Consider the following 21,925-nt stretch of genomic DNA (forward strand, 5'->3'; position numbering starts at 1 on the left):
GACCAGGACGCCACCTAGGTGCGCGAGCGCGCACTGGGCGCGCAAGTCAGGCTGAACATTGTCCAAAGTGCGCGGCCATATGCGCGTGCACACTCCCAGGTGCACGGCCGCGCACGTCCAATCTCGGGATTGTCCTATTTCACGTAGGAAAAAGTGTGTTCGTTTGGGCCCGGCCCTAATTGGTATATATACATGGAAAATGGTATTTTTTGAACTTTTGGCACATCTAAGACCTAAGGAGAAGTGGGAGAAGCAAGAGCACAAGGATTTCATCATTCAATCCTCACTCAAGATAAGAGTTTGGATCGTTTATGTTTTCCTTTAACTTAAATTTATTTGTGATGAATTACTCCATATCTATGGAGTAATTCTTTTTAGGGATTGATGGATTTGGTGTATTAATATTTGTTTATGGATTATAACTCTAATTTTTATGTAGTGAATCATTTTGGATGATTTGATTATTGCATCTATATTCGCATGTTCATGTAATCGAGAGAGACATAACTTGTGATATCGTTGCATTATCTTGTTGGTTGAGTTCATTAATTCTTCTTAGTAATCGAAAGAGGCTAGTTGAATTATTGATTAAACCTAGTTAGGAGGATAATCGAGAGAGATTCTCCTAAAGACCAATCCACTACCAATCCTCGCATATCTTCACTGAGCTTAAATTGGTTCATATTGTGAGGTTGAGACTTAATCGAGAGAGAAGTTTCTACTAAATGCTTGAATTAATAATTGAGTGAATTCGATACTCACTTGAACATTAGAAGTGAATTAACTAGAGTTAAGTCTCAAATATTTATCTCACCTATCCAATCAATCCTTATTTCTTCCATTGATATATTCCTTACTTACTTTTGTTCGAGCGTCATTCGTCAATAAGTTAGACACTTAGTTAATTTTAGTTTTAATCACATAAATCTCAATTGTTGATCACCTTGGATAGCAATCAATCTATAAACTATGAAAATATTGTGTAACTCCAATCCATGTGGATACGATATTATATTATACTATATTCGACTAGCGAGTATATTTAAGTGTATGTTTTGCGCTCATCAAGTTTTACTGAAAAATAAATCCTTTGGAAACTGGAGTGATGAGGCCAGCTCAGAACATGAAGAAGTTGCAAATTTGTGCTTTATGATCTTATTGGAAAATGAAGCAAGCAAATTTCGATACTTAAGAAAAAACAAACAACTGTTTCATAGCTCGTGGCAAGGTAAGACCCTATGACTGTGAAAAATGCAATAAACTCCAAGACATCTTAGACTTGACTCTAAAAGAGTCTCAAACAATTCTAAATAAATTAAAGAGACTCAATAGAGGAAAAAAAGGACTGGGAACTAAATAGACTTGTCTAAGAATTACGGGGTGATACACCCATGAAATTGAAGGTCTATGATCTATTTTCTTGAGCAACAAACTGTTCATCAATACAATATTAGAGTAGAGAGAGATATTTTTATTTTTGCAAGACTGTACAGGAAGCCCCTATGGGATCCACTTAGGACGGTTTAAATATTCAAATATATATCAAATTCCTATAGCTCATTTTTATTCGTATTTTTTACTATTTCCAAACCCAAAACAATCCCAAACCCTCTCTAACAGTTCTCATATGATCCAAGGCCAAAATCAAAGGCAACCCAAGTAAATGTAACGTGAAGAATCTTGTGGTCATCGCCTTGTCGCTTTTCTCCTTGTTGTGCTGATTTTGGAGACTCCTTGGAAGTGAATTGATCTCAAAAAAGGAGAGATTCTTCTGCTTGGAGGTAAGTTCCATCATCTCCTTCTTGTTCTTAAGTTTATACAAGTTGTAGGAGTGTTATTACTTAGAGGTTGTAAATCAAATTATTGGAGGAACTTGGAATTTAGTTGTGTGTTGTGAGTTGCTCGTTTGAGACTGTATGTTGGTGTTAAATTATTGGATTTGGTTGATTGTATTGCTAAATAATAAGAAAGATAAGTAGGGAAAAAGATGTGGTCTTGATGTTAAGCTACCATCGTTAAGGAAGTTGAGAGCTCTATGTACTCAAGGTGTTTGAAAAATTATCTAAGTGAAGGCTACCTATAGTTATTGATTCTATTTTGATTCCAATCATTCATATGATGTAGATAATCACCCGTAGGACGTGCGAGTATCCGTGGAACGTAATTAGCTTCATCAAAAAGGTATATAGGGAAACTTTCCTTTTTGGCATGACTTGATGTAAATATTCCTTTGGAATAATCTTCATGTTGTAAGATTGAATAACCCTAAGCTTTTCTTGACGAAATTGATAATGTTTTTGTGTATTCCCTATAAATATAATTTTTTGGATTCGATAAGTCTCAGAATAATTAACTCAAGGTTGAAGAACGTAGCAATAAAAACGATAGTCGGAGGATAATGATAAATGGTCACTCCGACTCTAATTGTGATATCTCTTGCAATAGGTATTTCATTGCACGTATATATGTATTTATTTTCTTAATGATCCACGTTATAGTCAATCGGGTATGGAACTTATATGTGCACACCGCTACAGTTGGTTCTGACATTACCGAGTCCTATTAAGGCCGGGTACGACCGAGCCCTTTTGAGGCCGGGTACGTTATGATATGATTTGCCCCACAGAGAGGCTTTATACTATATTATATGGCCCTATTGAGTGGCTTGAGTTTTACAGACATGCATATATATATATATGCATGGCTTTAATAGTTGTATGTCCTCAGTGGCCTCTTTCTAAGTTCAGGTTGATTTTTGTACCCATATCTCTTCTACAATATCTTTTTTTACACATGTTACCTACCTTAGATATTCATTACATCTTTCGTACCGATGCCCTTTTCCAGGGCACTATGTTCATGCTCGTAGGTACAAATAGACAGGGCAACATTCCTCCTCAGTAGGGTGTCTATCTCAGTTGTTGGTTGTCGACTCCACTTCTCCGGAGTTGCTATATAGGAGTCGATAAGTACTATTGTATATATTTTTGGTATTTTGGGAATGGCGGGGCCCTATCCTAGCCTATTTATGTACTATAACACTCTTAGAGGATTGCATACTAACGCTGAATGTGTATATGTTTTGTTATGGCCTTGTCGGCCCTCTTGTTAGTTGACGATACTCTCTTTGCGTCCTTGTCGGCCTTGGTTATCTGTATATATTGTGTTGGGACTCTTTTTCTTGCAGGTTGTTGTACATTCTTGTCTTTTTAATGTTATTTGGAGGCCTTGTTGGCCAGGTTCCATGTCAGAGGTTCTAGATACTATAGTTGGTCCGCTCGGGCCTTCGGGTGCCGTCCACACCCCCCAAGATTGGGGTGTGACAAACATAGTATTAGAGAAGGGTTTTCCTAGGGATTCTGCAAACCGTATCTAGTAAAGTCTGGTTTATGGTTGTGTTGTACGCCACACTTATAAACAAGAGGCCACAGGATATTTAGGATGGTTACTTTTCTTTCCGATCTAGTTCGTGTGATAAAGCTGAGTCGTAAGTGTTATCTCCTAATCTTTATCTTGTTGATGTTTTCAGCAATGCCTACTACTACTAGACGACAGGCGGCTGTTTGGAGACTAGATAAGGTGGCAGGGGAGGGCACCAGTCGGGTGCCACCTGCCCATGTAGATTATCATAATCCTCATGATGAGGTAAATACTCAGGCTTCTAGAGCAGCAGCACCATCCCCGAAGGGGCATAGAGGAGCTGATGTACCTCCAGTTCCTCCCCAGTTGCTCCTGATCAGGATTTAGACATGCGGAATGTTGTGCAGTTGTTGAATCGACTAGTGACCTTCCAAGCCCATCGTCAGACCCCTGGCACCTCATATAGAGCGGTCAGCGTGATAGTTCGATATTTTATTAATCTGGACCCTCCAGTATTCGCAGGAGCGGATCCAAATGTAGATCCAAATCAAGCGACGATAGAGTCATCTGCCGGGTATGACCTTAATTATTGCAGCCCAGAAAGTAAGCATATATGCGTAGATCTTGGAAGCCTCCAACCTTATTCTTGGAATATCTACCAAGAATCAAATCTCTTGGGTTGTCATCTTTTTGTCTGCAACAGATCAAGGAAAGTATATGCGGAATCTCAGTAATTCCTAATGGGCCGTTTTGTGTATTTAAGAAGATGAAGTATTCCATAACAAGATATACTATCGTCTAACCAATCTCGAGCTCTTTGTTCTACTCTTAGCAAGCATTGTAATTTTATTTGATTTACTGGAGAGAGAGAGAGAGAGAGAGAGAGAGAGAGAGAGAGAGAGAGAGAGAGAGAGAGAGAGAGGCATTGTATCAAAATCTGATAGAAGAAGATAGTAAAGTGTGAAGAAGTCACAAAACCATCTTGTAATAATTTTCTATAAAGAGTCATTAGAGAGAACCCTTTTGCAACCCAAGGGGACTGGACTAGGATTTACAAAGAATACGAACAAGTATAAAATATCGCTGTGTAATTTACTTTATTGCAATTTATTATTCTGCATTGTTATTACTAGTACCGTAGTCGACTACACTGATAGAGTAGTTGACTAAAGGACACAAAAGTTTAAAAAAGAATTACAATTCATCCCTTCTTGTACTTTAAGTTAGATTCACCAAATTTCAGAAATTTCCAAGAAAATCTGTTATTGAAGGATCAAAACGATATATTTTTAATTCTCAATCCCTGTAGCGAAGATTAAATAACCAGGAAAGAAATCTTCCCAATTAATTAATTACGTCGCAGTCTCAAATTAGCTAGATCTGCTATATAAATCCGTTCAAGCTATTAGTAAGGTCGGTTATATAAATCCTATGTGTATTTTCTGCTCTTAATTGCATTCATTTCATTCCAATTAGAAATAACAATTCTTAAAGCGTAATAAGAGTTTCTGAGCTACCCATACACGGAAAGGTAAATCTCTTACTAGAGTATACGTTGAACCTGATAAAAGTGTAATAACAGCTTTTAAATCTTAATCACAATAAAATAAATGATGTCGCCTACATGAACTCTTTCTTGACATTGCCTACAATTCCTAGTTAAACTATATATTGATCTCGAGAGATTCTTAGGATTTTGAAGAGAACTTGACTCTATATGTTTTAGATCTACCTCGTCTCATTTTATTATTTTCAATCATCATATTATTGTACCTACAGATGCACATGTACATCCACCTGCGATCTTAGACAATTCTCTCATTTTATCCTATCATCTATCATATGTTAACATTTCAAACATTGCCTAATCTTGTATATTGCTTATATTTTCGCCTTACTTCTACTTATCTGAAATTATTTACTCTAGAGTGCTTTTTCCCCTATTCAATTATTAGATTCCCAGTGAAAAATAATTGTGTAGAGCTTGACAAACCAGTTGATATCATCTTGACTAGTTTACATATCATTTTACATTAACGTACATGTTCACTAAGCTTAAAATCTAAGTTTGCCAACAAAAGATTGACACATAAAACATATCCTTTTGTTTTTCTTCAACAAACACTGGCCTACAATTGCTGTTTTTCTTTTAAGTCTTCTCACATTTTAATTTCCCTTGACCTTTTCTACTTACAAGTAGAGTCTAGTGATGGTTATAATCAACTGCAGCACAACCTGTATCTATTTTCTTTTTCTTTTTGTTTAACTTGAGTAAATTTCTTTAAATTAACTGTAGTAGTGTCTTTATATTGCTTTTTTGGTTCTGTAAATTTCACCAGAGGGAGATGGTCTTCAATTCTGGCATGAGTTGAGCTAGTCATCATCTGGCTCAGCCGAAAAGTCGGGCTCCTCGGGCTTCTGTAACTTTGGCAAATCCATATCTTTCATCTTCTGAGCTCCTCTCCTTGTGTTTGCAGCAAATCTTGACGCCAATATTGTTACCCCAAGGTTCTGCTTTACATTGGAAGAGTTAGCTGGTTTAGTTTTCTTTTGTTGATCATCCTCATGTTCATGTTCATGTTCACATTCACTTTCATTTGCTGATTGTTCATCCTCGGTAGCATAAGACAAGGACTCACTCCTACTAAGATCTTTGGCCAGCTTTCTCTTCTTGAAACGACGCCAAGCAGCTTGAACAAAACAGGCAGCCCAAGTTCTCCAGTGGTGAGAGTAATAACGGAAAGTGTGCTGTAGCTTCTTACTATGGAGACGTCTGAATTGATTGGCTACGAACTTGAGATCCTCTGCTCGTAAAGCAAAGGCTTCTACTTCCGATAGGGCTCTCACTGTTCTCGTCGACGAAGGCAAGTTAAGAGTGGATCTTGGCAACAATGCCCAGGCAAGAAGTTCCTCACCGCAAAAGTCACCTGCCCTCAAAGTAATTGAGTTGAAGAAGCCCGTCCGACCCCCGTTCGTGGTCGAGCTCTCTAATGTTCCTCTGATAACAAACAACATTTCAGTTACTGGATCACCCTCACGTACTATGTATGTTCCTTGAGTACATAACGATGAAACCAGACGTTCACATATGGCATCAAGCAGCTGATCATCCATTTGTGAGAAGAAGGGAACCTGCCAAAAAAGGAAAAAATGAACTCAAATTCCTCTATTTGACCGGAAACTGCGAATCAAAGCAGAAATAATAGTAATACATAACTTGTTTGAGATTCATATAGTAACAAAAGACAAGTATTGAACAATCGTTTCAAATAAATTATTGATGTTACAAGTTTGAAGTTCAACGAGAGAACACAGAGATTGACTTACACGCCGAACAAGGTCTAAACATAGGTGGCGTTGGATGTCACGACGAAGATCTGAAGGTAAAGCATGCAGGATAGATTCTTCATCAACTCCACGAGTGGCAAGCCACTTGTACTGTACAAAACGCCGGACACGTTCTTGAAGATCCTGAGGGAGTTGTCGGTGCCTCATCCATTCTTCAGTGTCTCGTCGCTTGAGCCTCCACTCCTCAAGCCTCATAGTGATAGATTGTAAGTATGTCTACAATGATAAAGGGGAGCAGTTAGACTTATAAATGTCTGAAGAATAGGTTTTGCAAAATGAAATGTACATTTTCACAATTTCGAAAAAGTAGAAAGAGGCATTCTCTATTGTAGCTGCAGAAACAATGAAAAATTTGAAATACCCTGAGATGATATGGTTTTTCTGAAAGAACTGAAGTCAAATCATACAACTTAAAAACATTACCGGTCCAAATCTACATTTACCGGAAAAATGTAAGAAAAAGAGTCCAATATTTACCAAAATCCAAAGGAGTAGTCTATGAGGACTTCAAATGTGAAATCAGCTAAGATAAGGTTTGTCACTTTACCTGCATGTTTCCAATCAAATGAGCAAACAGAACTAGCCCCAATATAGCAATAAGAATTGCAAATGAAGTTTCCCATATAAATGTGCTCGTGGACAAGTTCTGGCCATAAGAACTGCAAAAAGATCAAAAAACAAAGTGCTCAATGTCCCTGATTCGCAATGCTGCAGCAAATAACAAATTTTGCAGCTTCCTGATAACTGCAATTACCAAAACTATACTAGTTGTAAGTAATTCTTTTTCTTTTGATTGGTAAAGGTGTATTAATTGAACAGCACCAAGATTGTGTTGAATATGTGCAGAGCAAACCAAAAGAATACATTCCCTTAATTCTGAATGGAGCTAAAAAATATCTTATGATGCTAATTGCTATCGGCGTCTTCACTAAACTCCTGTGCACCAAAATGAAAGTAAAGGAATAAAGTTAAAATTGATCTTGCTAATTAGCTCTTTCCTATTCACAAAACATTGGAAATTCCTCTCTTTCAAAACGTCCACCATAAGCAAGCTGGTTTGGTTTGCCATGTTTTCCTTATTTTTTTACGGATGCTTTTGTTGTTCCAGTAGGTAAGCAGTGTCTTAGTCATAGTACAACTTAATACGATCGATATTTAATATATAAATCCAGAGATCATTACTTATATGAATAACGGATTAAGATAACACCTTAAACACCCTATGCCAAAAACCATTTTGGACCTTCGAGATATCTAAGAATGCAATTGAAAATCTCACTTCAAGTTCAAATTGGATAACCCTTAGAGAAATTGGCTTGACTAGCAAAAATAATAGTAGCACTGGAATAAATGGTAATCTTGGAAACCATACCTTAAATTTTGTAAACCCCACCACAAGCAGTACAAGTACTTTTCAAGGAAGTCGGTGGAGACAACATTGTTTGTAACTGCATTTGCAAATATTCCAAAGTCGAAAATGGTCGAGTTAGAAGGATTGCAGTTTCCGAAAACTTGGGTGCTGTTTACCCATGTTACCCTGTCTGCATGATTTATAGTACCACAGTCGAGAAAATGACTGGAGCATTGAATAGGACTGAGCTCCTCTCTGCAAGCTATCTTCCAGCATGTAGCATATCTCTCAATTGACAATAAATACCAGGAAGCACCTAGGACCTAGAAAAAAGAAAGAACCTGATTCACTATCCAATAGCAGTAACAAAGACTTCAAAACTGTTGCTATCTATATTTAGATCTAGCAAGTAAACCTAAACTTAAGGAGAAAGATAAGAGTGTTACTGAGTCTAAACTTACGTGGCTCGCCAACATGTAGAGTAGGAGATTGTAAGCAGCACCTGCCCAAGCTGTTTTCGTGACAACCCCGGCAGCTTTGATAATTTGAGCACTCAACGGGAAAATCAGATAGAGTCTTGGCAGGTACTGCAGAAGGACTATTAGTACGAGAGCATTGTTGGTATGATCGGAATGAGAGCTTCTAATTGAAGGTATGATGAACCATATTACAATCTGCAAAAGAAAAAGTAAGCTAAATCCACAAGTTTCTGTATCTCTCTCTCTCTCTATCTCTTTGAATATGAAGATGGATTGTTTCCAATGCTTATTGAATTCTCATGATTTGTAATGTAAGTGCTTCCAATGATAATTAGCATCAACATCCATTCTAATATTTCCCATGAATAACCAAAAAGAAATTCTGTGCCTTGCAGGGAATGCACAAAATTATGTTTAGGTGAAAATAATTGATGATCAAACATATGTAAAATTCACTGATTTCTTTCAGTGGCCTAATTCATTTCAAAATATTTACTGTAACAGGTCGATTAAGTCCACAAATCAATACATTATGTATTATTTATGAGCTTTGAATCCAGGAAAAGACCCCTTTTAAGTCAGTTCATAAATCTGTTAAAAATTGACGAAAACAATCGGCCTAACAGCAATTTTTCACTGGTCAAGGTAAGTTTCACTAGCCTAATTCAGGGTGTTTGTTCTTGAATCTCATTAAACAAATGACTATACAAAAGGAAAATTAATGCTTGATTCTTGAAACATGATTATCTGTTCAAGGCACTACAGATTTTGAGCTAAATTTAGCAATGAAGCAGCAGAGCCTTTAAAGTACCTGAGGAAGAGGCAGAGCAGCAATAGCATCAATGAAGAAATCAGACTTCAAGTACCTCCTTGCAATCATTTTCTTATCCATAACAAGTTCACCCCTACCAAATACCCTCGAGCTTCGCGAAACATAGGCAGTCCTAAACTTAATAACCACATGTAACATATAGAATATATCGGCGACTGTCCGAAAGCATGTGACAATAATGCCAAGATTCAAGTCAATTGACATACATGAGGACTTGCCCCTTTTCACCACTGATGGCATGTAAAAAAATAATGGATCCATGAATAAAGCCAGCAAGCAAGAACACAAGAATACCCTATTCCATTGTATCACTATTTCACTCCCTGGATCAAGAATTTTCTTTTTCTCTTGTACATAATTTTCTGGGAAAACCTTCAAATTTCCAAATTTGGGAACCTTGCTTGCTCCAACTTTGTCAACAACATTTCTACCCTCACAAGACTTATACAAAGGTAGTTGCTTTTCAAGATTATGGTTCTCATTCTTCTCCCATGATGTTTCAAAGTTCTGTTTCCCATCATTGTAAAACCTAATAAAATCCTCAGAACTATTAACAAAAATCAGAAATGACAAACAGAAAATAAAGGAAACATCCTTGAAAATTTACCTTACCGTCTTCTCTTTCTTGAACTCCGTCATAATTCTTCACACAAATACCTACAGATCTTCAGTACACAATGCAAAAGCCAAGAAAATACCAAAATGGTAACAAGATTGAACTCTACCTTTTTCAAAAACTTCCATTTCAGAACATGCAGATAAATATGAGAAATAAATAAAGTAAAATAAAAAAATGCAAACTTTGTTGGGCGAATACTCAAATAGCTGAAAATTTCAAGATTTTTCTCAAATGGAGTATGAAAGAAACATAAGAATGAAGAATAGAAAGGAACAAAGAGGAGCTGAAGTGGGCAGAAGCAACTCTAATTTAAGGCGTTGACTTTTCTTGGAAGATCACAAAAAGACAAACAGTATATAAAAGAAAAGAAGATAAAAACAGCTCAGATGTACTAAAATTCTGATGCTGCAAATGGAAAATTGAAGTTCAAGTGAATGCAGTCGTGCAGGCCATGATAGAAGTCAGGGTTTTTGTTTAGAGTATAAATTTAAATAATCTATGTTCATAAATAAACTATGAAATATTCTACTGTATCTTCTTTGAAAAAAAAAAAGATTAAGAAATCAAGAGTTGCCTCAGAAGAATACTTATAGGACTTAGAAAACAGCAAATGGACACAGAAGTCGAGAGATACATTTAAGTGTAGCTATTACCTAGGTGGCATAACCAACTATTTGAAGTTGTTAGTTACTCCTTTACTGATCTGAGTCAGCTACTTAATTAGAAATATACTCATTTATATGTTCGAGATTCTCCGTAATATTTTTAACCTCAAAGGTCCTAATATACCATTATTTTCGAAAATAATCTAAGAATAACCCTCGTTATACTATTGGATTATCTATACCCATAAAGTGATACTTTGGGTTCAAATATACACCTCATTTAAACGGAGGGACACGTGTCATCGTCCTGTTGACCAATTCTAAATATCTCCTAATTAATTAAAAAGACACATTACCCATACCCGAAAAGCAATTTTCTAAAGCAATTTTTTAAAAAAAAAAATTGGAAAAAACTAAATTTCTTTTTACTAAAAACTGAAAAAAAGAAAATATTTATTTATTCCAATTTTTACAAAAATACTGCTTTAAAAATACTGAAAAATATCTTCTAAAACAATGTTTTTGTAAAAACCGAAAAAAAAAATTTAAAAGCAATTTTCTAAAGCAATGTTTTGGTAAAAACTGGAAAAAACTGAATTTTTTTTACTAAAAACTGAAAAAATCGAAGATATTTTTTTCTAGTTTTTAGAAAAATATTGCTTTAAAAAAAACTGAAAAATAATTTCTTAAGCAATTTTTTTGTAAAAACTGAAAAACAATTTTCAAAAGCAATGTTTTTGTAAAAACTGAAAAAGCAAATATTTTCTTTTTTCAGTTTTTAATTAAAAAAATTTAGTTTTTTCAGTTTTTAATTGCTTTAGAAAATTGCTTTTCAATTTTTACAAAAATATTATTTTAGAAAATATTTTTCAGTTTTTTTTAAAGCATTATTTTTGTAAAAACTGAAAAAAAAATAAAAAATTTCTGCTCCTCCTCAAAAATATATATTTTTTTAAAGCTTGGCCAAACACTTCAACTTTGAAAAATAAGCACTTTTTTTAAAAAACAAAAACGGAAAAGGTCCAAATATGCCCTTGTACTATACGAAATTGAGCACATTTGCCCTTCGTTAATACTTTAGCTCAAATATGCCCTTACAGTCACATAGTTGGTCCATATATGCCCTTAGAGTTACACAGTTGGCCCATATATTCCCTTTTCGAAACGGGATCCACCTAAACTAATTAGCTCTTTCGTTAATTGTATTAAAGTGTATTACAAACACTATTTTCTTTTTATTAGTACTTTTTTTTTCTTTACCTTTGTCTTTTCTTTCTTCTTTTTTCTTTTCTTCTCTTTTTTTTCTTTTTTCTTTCTCCCTTATCCGATTTCCTCCATTACTGATGTCCTCTTCATTTTCGTCACCAATTTCACTTGACAAAACTCATGAATTTCAATTACTAAGAAAATTCTCCCATAATAATATTTTTATAGATCATATGTTTGTCAATTTTTTAATTTTTACTGAACATATATTTAGTTATAAAAAATTTAACAAAGTAAGATTGAAATAATATTTATGTAATAAAAAACCCAAAAAATCTAACAAAACCGAACAATCCAAACCGATATAACTAGTTTGGTTTGGTTTTGATAAAAATCGAACCTACCCGTTCCATGTACACCCCTAATTTACATAGTTAATAAAATAAAATAAAAAATGTCCAGCTAAAAAAAGATGAAAAAAGACTAACAACTCAAATTTATAACACTACAACTTGAACTCTAGGCTTTTAATCATTAAATTATCTTTGTGAAAATAATTTAAATATTTTGATCTTTTGAGTATTATTAAAGGTTGAGATATTTTTATTATTTTAAAGTTTAAACCATAATTTTTGGATAATTTAATTTTGTTTATTTAGAGGGCCGGTGAAATTGGAACTTGATTACCTTATGGGAGAATTTTCTTAGTAATTGAAATTCATGAGTTTTGTCAAGTGAAATTGGTGACGAAAATGGAGAAGACATCAGTAATGGAGGAAACGGATAAGGGAGAAAGAAAAAGGAAAAAAAAAAAGAAAGAAAAGAGAAAGGTAGAGAAAAAAAAGTACTGATAAAAAGGAAATAGTGTTTGTAATACACTTTAATACAATTAACGAAAGAACTAATTAGTTTGGGTGAATTCCGTTTCGAAAAGGGCATTTATGGGTCAACTGTGTAACTCTAAGGGCATATATGGACCAACTATGTGACGGTAAGGGCATATTTGATCTAAATTATTAACGAATGGCAAATGTGCTCAATTTCGTATAGTATAAGGGCATATTTGGACCTTTGCCCAAAAAAAAATAATGCTTTTAGGATTGGAGAAGTTTGGCCAAACAAGCTATTAGGAAGGCTTAAAAAGTCTTCAGAACATTTTCCTAATTTAAGAAAATTTTAGAAACATAAAATGTTGTGTGAAATGTTCAAAAAGAAATAACTCCAATTTCTACCCTTACCATCTTTTTTCCTCAAAAGAAGAAAAAGAAAACTACCTAATGAGGGTCGAGTAGTAGACCTATTAGATTATTTTACTACATCTGGTGGGGACCGTTTTATCGTTAAAGTAGAATTTTTTGGTACGAATTTAAATTAATCAGATAAAAAACAGATATCGCTAGTGAAAAACCAAAAAGATAAAAAAGCTCATTTGATACAGTAAAAATGTAATGGTAGAAGTTGTAGTGCCGCCAAACCAAAAATGATTCTTTCTTAAACTATCTATTGAATTGAATGTTGTCTTTGTTAGTTGGGAGAAAAATAAGAGAGCATATGATCAGTTAATGAAACACTCTTTTGGAATGGCTCCTAATGGGGTAGAGCGGCGGTGGGTTTCTTTATTAATTAATGATGGAAAATTATAGATAGGAAATTTTAAGTCTGTATACATCATATTTATTATAAATTAAAATTATTTTAAAATATTATTTTTTATAGTTATCTTTTATATTTTATTACAAAATAAGTATTTATGATATATACTAACAATTGAGGCATGAAATACGCTATTTATGTTTTCCTTCTCTCTTTTTTTCAATTAACACACAATTCTCTCTCAGAACTTTTCTTCTTTCTCTCTCTCTTCGATCAAAATAGGCTGAATCATAGATACACGAATGAGAAACAAATCATGAAAGAAAGCCTAAAAATATCAAAATCAGAAACATGAAAGTAAACCTATAATCAAAAAAAGGAAGCGGAGATACCTTGGGAGACGGAGAGATTGAAGAGAAAAAGGGATTCTTAGCGTGGTAAGTAAGAGAGAAAAGAGGAAGAAGCGGTCGAATTGGAAGCGTTGTAAATTGTAATGGAAGAGGCAGTGAAGCGATACAAGAAGTCTTGGCCGGAAAACGCCATCTCCGACGAACTTTCTTCTCGTCTTTGCTAGTTAGTCACATACAATGATACAAATACATCGTATTATGTATAAATTCACTCAAACACATTATATTTTTGTATAAACACATTTGTTTTACCTGTGTTTATGCATTTTAAAGGTCTGTATTTTTTTAATACAGCTAAATACACTTGTATTCATGCATACTATACATACAGTACGCATGAATACATGATATAAATATTGAAATATATTAAATACAAATATTAAAATAGAACCGAATATAACAGTGAATACATTCAATTTTAAAATACAGTAAAATACGCCGAATACAAATAGAAATATAGTGAATACAACCAATGAAATATACTGAATACAGCAGTAATAACATGTATTAGGAATAACTAAAATATTGAATTTAATGAATGCAACAGTAAAAATAAAAATTGAAACACACTAAATACAAAAGTTATATACAACTGAAATATTATTCTAATTGATTGGGTTGATAATGAGGTATGTTAGAATAGATTTTGTTGAGTTATATTAGGAGTGTATCACGCTAATTGATGTTATATCTGTTATTAGACAGCTGGACATACCTATTTTTAAGATAATTGTCGTTAGTGTATTCATGAGTACATGGCGTGAATACATGCGCGTACTGCTGGACAGCCCTGATTTTAGGTATTTTTTGCTGCTGTATTCATGAATACAGCAGTGCGAATACATGTGAATACATGCGCGTATGTAACGACCCGGCCGATCGTTTCGAGTATTACAACCTCGTTCCCTCATTTACTGCTCACTTTATGCTTTACAGTTGTTATATGACTTACTGGGGTAATTTGATTCAGGTCCGAAAGGATTTCGGAGAGAAATGACACTAAGTCTCATAATTGAAAACTTAAGTTGGAAAAGTTGACCGCATGTTGACTTATATGTAAACGACCTCGGATTTGAATTCTGACGATTTCAATAGGTCCGTATGGTAATTTTGGACTTAGGAGCGTGTCCGAAAAATTATTTGGAAGTCCGTAGTGGAATTAGGCTTGAAATGACGAAAGTTAAATTTTTGGAAAGTTTGATCGGGGGTGACTTTTTTATATCGGGGTCGGATTCCGATTTCGAAAGTTGGAGAAGGTCTGTAATGTCGAATATGACTTGTGTGCAAAATTTGAGGTCAATCGGACGTGATTTGATAGGTTTCGGCGTCGTTTGTAGAATTTGAAAATTTCGAAGTTCATTAGGCTTGAATCCGTGTGTAGTTCGTATTTTTGAAGTTGTTTGAAGTGATTTGAGAGTTCAACTAAGTTCGTATTGGGATATAAGATTTGTTGGTATGTTTGGTTGAGGTCCCGGGGACCTCGGGTTGATTTCGGGTGGTTAACGGACCAAGGTTCGAAGTTGAAGAATTGCTGAAGATTTGCTAGTTCTGGTGTGATCGCACATGCGGAAAAAGGGCTTGCAGGTGCGATGGTCGCAGAAACGACAATACACACGCAGAAGCGAGGGTCTTCGAAGGTGCGGTGCCTGTTGCGCAAAAGCGCGAACGCAGGTGCGGTCCTAGGCATCGCAGAAGCGATCTGAGCCGGCCAAGCTATTTTTGCAGAAGTGAGTTGTTTTCCGCAGAAGCGAGGGTCGCAGGTGCGACCTCTTGTCCGCATCTGCAAAAGTGCTGAGCAGAACCCTTTAAGTTCGAGGGTTCGTGATTTTTCACCATTTTCGGATTTTAGAGCTCGGTTTGGGCGATTTTGGAGAGGAATTTTTCCGCACATGGGGTAAGTGTTCTTAACTCCCTTTTGATTATATTCCATGAATCTATCTTCAATTTTACCAATTGGTTGATGAATTTAAAGAGAAAATTGGGGGTGTTAGCCTAAAGTTCATAATATGAATTTTTGAGTTTTGAACATCGAATTAGAGTCGGATTTGAGTGAAACTAGTATGGTTGGACTCGTAATTGAATGAGTTATTGGATTTTATAAATTTTGTCGGGTTCCGAGGTGTGGGCCCGGGTTGGGCTTTGGCCGATTTTGGACTTTTGATTCAAGATTTGATCTTTTTCGATCGGGATTGGTTCCTTTAGCATTGTTTGATGTACTTGAGTTGTTTTTGGTTAGTTTCAAGTCGTTCGGAGGTCGGAACGCGTGGGATGGCATCTTTGGAGCATTGTTTGGCTTGCTCGGCATTGGTATTGGTTTGTTCGAGGTAGTAACTCTTCTAATCTTGGAGCTGAGGGTATGAACCCTGAATATATGTATTATGTGTTTGGTTTTGGAGGTAATGCACATGGTAGGTGACGGGCATGTGGGCGTGCATCGTGTGAACTGTGATTTCCATTATTTTTGTGGTACTGTGTAGTTACCTGAACTTGTCTGAAATCATGAAATCTCTACGTACTAAAGTTATCGAGTTGTGATTATGTTAGAAACCATGTCTAGGCTACATGCTTATCCTGTTGGGACCCACTGAGGTCATTTCTGTTGTTGAGTAATCTATTTTCATTGCATTACATACTCAGTCATATGCATTCACATGTATATCATATCTCAGTCTCCGTTGTTATTTATTGATGCATCATATCATTATTTTCGGGCTAGTATCACGATATTGTGAGCCCGAGATACTGGAGAGATTGATGACTGAGTGAGGCTGAAGGCCTGATTGTGAGGACGATTATGGGATCGGGCTGCACGCCGCAGGGGTCAGATTGGCTTACTATAGCACGTGAGTTGTCCGTGCAGCACGTGAGTTGTCCGTGCAATACGTGAGTTGTCCGTGCGGATTATAGCGCTTGGGCTGTAGGATCTCCTCCGGAATCTGCACACTCCCAGTGAGCGCAGGTACCTACTGAGTGCGAGTGCCGAGTGTTGAGTGACTAAGAGGACGGAGTGAATTGATACTCTGAGAGTATGCATATGATCTTTATCACTGATTTGCATCGCATCTGGCATGCACACTTGACATACAGGTATAGAGATGCATTTTTCCTCATGCTCTATAATATCACGTCATTTATGACTTTTCATATATTTTTACATATGGGCATAGAGAGACATCTTACATTTCCTATCTGAAAGGAAAATGAAACATCTTATTTATTGTTGAAAGAATTTTTGGGAAAAATCACAGTTTTCAAACTTACTTGTATTTTGGCTTTTTCGGTAAAAGATTTGGGTTTTTACTGAGATACTTGAAAAGAAATGTCTATTTTTCTGGAACTGTGAACGAACTGAGCATTTTATTTCTGAGATACCTCTTTTGTTACTTTTACCATACTGTTATGAACTGTTGTGGAATATTGGTGTTGAACCCGACCTTTGTGTTAGCTCGTCACTACTTTCAACCTAAGGTTAGGTTTGTTACTTATTGAATACATGGGGTTAGTTGTACTCATACTACACTTCTGTACCTTGCGTGCAGATATTGACTGTTGACGTTGCTGTGATCGACGGGAGCTAGCATTGAAGATGTACCTGTGTCCCGGTTGTAGCTGCCTCTTGTTCATGGTAGCCTTAGATCTATAAAACTCTGTTTATGTACTTTTCAAACAGATGATGTATTTACTTTATTTCAGTTTTGTAAACTCTATTGTTAGAAGCTCATGATTTGTACTACCAGTCCTTGGGGAATGTATAAGATTCAGATATTTCATTACTTAATCGCTTTATTAATTATTATTGGAATTGGTTAGTGGTTAATTGGCTTACCTAGCGGGTTGGGTTAGGTTCCATCACGACTAGTGGATTTGGGGTCATGACATACAGTTGGACTGCCCTGATTTTAGGCATTTTTTGTTGATATATTCATGAGTACATGGCGCGAATACATGTGCATACATGCGCGTACAACTAGACTGTCCTGATTTTTAAGCTTTTTTTGCTGTTGTATTCATGAATACAACAATGCCAATACAGCAAATACACTACCGTAACAACTGAATAGTAGCTATAGAAAGTTAATAGCCACTAAACAATAGTGGTTTCTGAAAATTAGAGAAAATTTTACCTCCTATAGAAAAGGTATACACCTTATTTATTCGAATACAATTAAATACACTGAATATAAAATAGCGTACAGTAAATACAAACATTGAATCTAATGAATGCAACAATAAAAAAAATATTGAAACACACTAAATACAAAAGTTATATATAACTGGAAAATCATTCTAATTAATTAGGTTGATAATGAGGCATGTTAGAATTGATTTTGTTGAGTTATATTAGGAGTGTATCACGCTAATTGATATTATTTTCGTTATTAGACAGCTGGACATACCTATTTTTAAGGTGATTGTTGTTACTGTATTCATGAATATATGGCGCGAATACATATGAATACATGCGCGTACTGCTGGACTGCCCTGATTTTAGGCACTTTTTGTTGCTATATTCATGAATATAGAGCAGCGCGAATACATGTGAATACATGCGCGTGCAGCTGGACTGTCCTGATTTTAGGCATTTTTTGCTGTTGTATTAATGAATACATGTGAATACATGCGCGTACAGCCGGACTGTCCTAATTTTTAGGCGCTTTTTGCTACTGTGTATTCATGAATACAGCAGCGTGAATACAACGAATACACTACCGTAACAACTGAATTGTAGCTATAGGAAGTAATTATATATATGGTAGCTATAGAAAATTAATAGCTACTAAATAATAGTAGTTTCAGAAAATTCCTCTTATAGATACCACATCATCCACATCTTATGAGTCCGGAACCAAAATGTAGTTCTTTTGGACTCAAAGAACCAAAATGTGTGGAAAAATAATTGGTGACCATTTTATATATAATACCCTTTTAAAGGGCGCTATTCTTAACGGTCGTTTGCCCAGTTAAGTATAGCGCCCTTTTAAAAGGCGCTATATGTATAAAGCCTTTTTGAAATGCGCTATATGTATAAAACCTTTTTGAAAGGCTCTGTATATATTATGTGGGCCCACAAATAATTCTTCTAGGCTTAACTGACATAACAATAGTTCAACTGGGTATAGCGCCCTTATTTAAGGCACTATACCTCAAATAATTGTACCCCCGGACTGGTTTTTGCCTTATTTAAAGAGGTTAATAATTTTGTAAAAATCCATTCATAAATATTCTCAAGTCTTCTGAAATATTTATTCGTTAAGTTGTTTTGCATTTTGTTGTTTCATACATATTTTGTTAACATATTTCGTTGATTATAAAAGATTTTTGCCATATTTAAATATGAAATGGTGAAAAAAGGTCAACGTTATACATGATTCAATGATATACTATTGCAAATTTTAACATACTATTACTAATTACCATAGTATTTATTTATATTAAGCAAACATTATTATACATACATAAGAAATAGTTTAATTTTTTTGAATCGTATTGCATAGCAATTAATGAAAGATTTTAATAAAGTTTCATATTAAATAAAATTTCTGTGAATAGCAATAAAGTATTTTATATCTATTCATTAAAATAATATAATTAATAGTATATTAATATATTATATTTTTTGATATAATAAATAATAAGAATTAATTTTTACATAAAATACACATACATAACACTAGGTATTTGAAATGAAGTGATAATAAGTGATATTACTTAACATCACTGGAGATAATTTTTTCACAATAACATCTGATAAATACAACTTTATAAATATTTAAAACATCATATTATGTTTCTTTTTTTAGCTATCTATAATTTTTTTTTCTATTAACATCGAATACCTAATCCACGTTCACCGCGCCAATAGTTCATAAGACTATGCATAAGTTAATTGCAGGAAAGATGTAGTACGTATAATTATGCATAGATGTAGATCTTGACAATAAATAAATACTTACAAGGTCAGATAAAATATGTAGCATAAATTATTTATTGTGAGAATTATATTTTTATGCATTATTATTAATATAAAATAGTGCTGGAGATAAAATTGTGAATAATTTAATAATATAAATTTGAAAAGTTATTTGTTTTGATAATACTGTTCAATTAATCATTAATGGTGACACATAAATAATTAAGTATGTAAATACATTTTTAGTATTTCTTATACATATGAATCATTATTGCAATGTCAATTAGTATATAAAAATGATTTGAGCTAATGTATTTTTATTATGTTTAATATTATTAGTTCATTTGAAAAAATTCCCTTAATAATGAAATATTGTTTAACGTAAGCCATGTATGTATATAACTAATGATAGCAAAAATAATAAATGCATGTCATATAGCAAGTACCATGTAAAATGAAAAAATTATTTATTTTAAAAATCAAAAATAAATAAATACTAACATTGATGAAAAAAATAATATTATACATGTCATATAGCAAGTACCATGTAAAATGAAAAAAATTATTTATTTTAAAAATCAAAAAGAAATAAATACTAACATTGATGAAAAAATAATATTATATATGAAATAAAAACATCATAAAAATGCTAGTAATTAAACTAGTCAGTTAAGCCGAGAAGAATTATTGGTGGGCGCACATAATATATATAGAGCCTTTCAAAAAGGCTTTATACATATAGCGTCTTTCAAAAAGGCTTTATACATATAACGCATTTTAAAAGGGCGCTATACTTAACTGGGCAAATGGCCGTTAAAGTATAGCATCCTTTAAAATGACGTTATATATAAAATGATTACCAAATTATTTTTCCACACATTTTAATTCTTTGAATCCAAAAGAACTACATTTTGATTCCGCACTTCACATCTTATTATCGTAGGTTCCGCCGAGGATAGGTCCAAATTCAACTTTTATGGTTTTCATGTCAAAGTGGCAAGAAAAAAAGTTTAAAAGTAATACTCCTCGCTCTCTTTATTCTTTACGTTATTCTTATAATTATGGTAATGGTGGTTGGGTTAACTCGTACGCATCTTGATTAATTCCATGAGTTATTTACTATTTCCTATCAATACAACTAAGTATATCCATCAAAGCTTTGATAAATTAGAAGAGATCACCTAGTTTATTTGCCTTCGCTGAAATTTGAACTTGAAACCTTATAGTTTTCAATTCAGTTCATTGGCCACTAGGTCATATCTTTAATGCTTTTTTCCTTTATTTATTTATTATAATTTTATTCTTCTGAACATAGTTCACCGAGTACTATTCGAGGATATTTCATAAGTTGAGATATCCCATAAGATTAGCTATCTCACTTTTATATGGGATAGCTATTATTATTATTATTTTAGTATAAAATTTTTATCGGTATTAGCTAATACCAATAATCAAACATGGGATAGGTACACTCTCAAATTCTATCTCGGAATTAATATCATTATCCCAGTAACAAAACGATCCCTTAAGAGTCAAGAGAGGGGTAAATTTCATAAATGATCATATAATTATGACTTTGTTTCACCAAACTCATAGTTATAACTATACTGTCTAATACAAAAATCATAAAACTTTCACTTACTCATACAAAAATCTCAACTGTTGTAAAATTTAACCTTCTGATGCAATATTTTTTTACTCCATATTTTTAATTTTAAATCTAATAAATATTGACTCAATTAAAAGAGGATCGATCCAAGCCAAAAAAAATCATTTCTTGTTCTTTTGGCCAAAAAAAAAAAACACAAGTTTTGATTATTCAGTTTTATATATAAAAAATATGAGGACGAAAGCAACATACGTGCTATTGCACAATATGTTATGTTTATTTTGATTTTTTTGGATTTATTCATATTTTATTTGGTGTTGTTGCTTAGTAAGTAGTATTTTTATCAGTAAACAGAATTGTCACAAATAGTTAATATATACTATATTATATGGCTTTGCAAAGTAATATTTCTTTCTTTCTTGGAATATTTTTGCATGAGATATGAGGGGGGAAAAAAAAAGAAGCTATAAATAAGGAAATAGATACTCGAAATTAGAGAGCTTGGGAGAAAATAATCACAATCAACTAGGATGAAAAATATTAAAAAGGAAAAGAAAATGTATGGATAAGGAGATAAATAATGCACTACTAAAAAAAAGTCT

General features: G+C 33.9%; 1 protein-coding gene across 2 annotated transcripts; it reads right to left on the reverse strand.

The window, feature by feature from the left end:
* Positions 1–5,342: 5,342 nt before the first annotated feature.
* LOC107787468 (putative cyclic nucleotide-gated ion channel 14) lies at positions 5,343–10,633 on the reverse strand. Of its 2 annotated transcripts, none has more exons than XM_016609048.2 (7): positions 9,978–10,633; positions 9,350–9,899; positions 8,521–8,733; positions 8,081–8,382; positions 7,256–7,367; positions 6,688–6,924; positions 5,343–6,492 (listed from the first exon to the last, which is right to left on the reverse strand). In XM_016609048.2, the coding sequence occupies exons 1-7, from the start codon at positions 10,007–10,009 to the stop codon at positions 5,734–5,736; spliced, it is 2,205 nt and encodes a 734-aa protein (XP_016464534.1). In that variant the 5' UTR covers positions 10,010–10,633; the 3' UTR covers positions 5,343–5,733. The 2 variants fall into 2 exon arrangements, with proteins under 2 accessions (XP_016464534.1, XP_075102251.1); XM_075246150.1 differs by having other exon boundaries at positions 9,983–10,598.
* Positions 10,634–21,925: the final 11,292 nt, after the last annotated feature.

This window comes from Nicotiana tabacum, chromosome 23 (genome assembly GCF_000715075.1).
Source record: "Nicotiana tabacum cultivar K326 chromosome 23, ASM71507v2, whole genome shotgun sequence".
In the NCBI taxonomy this organism is placed as follows: Eukaryota; Viridiplantae; Streptophyta; class Magnoliopsida; order Solanales; family Solanaceae; genus Nicotiana; species Nicotiana tabacum.

Bases quoted from the DNA above. Each gene is read 5' to 3' on its own strand.
- LOC107787468 (XM_016609048.2), bottom strand. From the start codon at position 10,009: ATGACGGAGTTCAAGAAAGAGAAGACGGTAAG. The intron at 9,900-9,977 runs GTAAATTTTCAA...GGATTTTATTAG, and splicing joins AAGAAAGAGAAGACGGTAAG to GTTTTACAATGATGGGAAAC. The intron at 6,925-7,255 runs GTAAAGTGACAA...TTATCATTGTAG, and splicing joins ATTTGATTGGAAACATGCAG to ACATACTTACAATCTATCAC.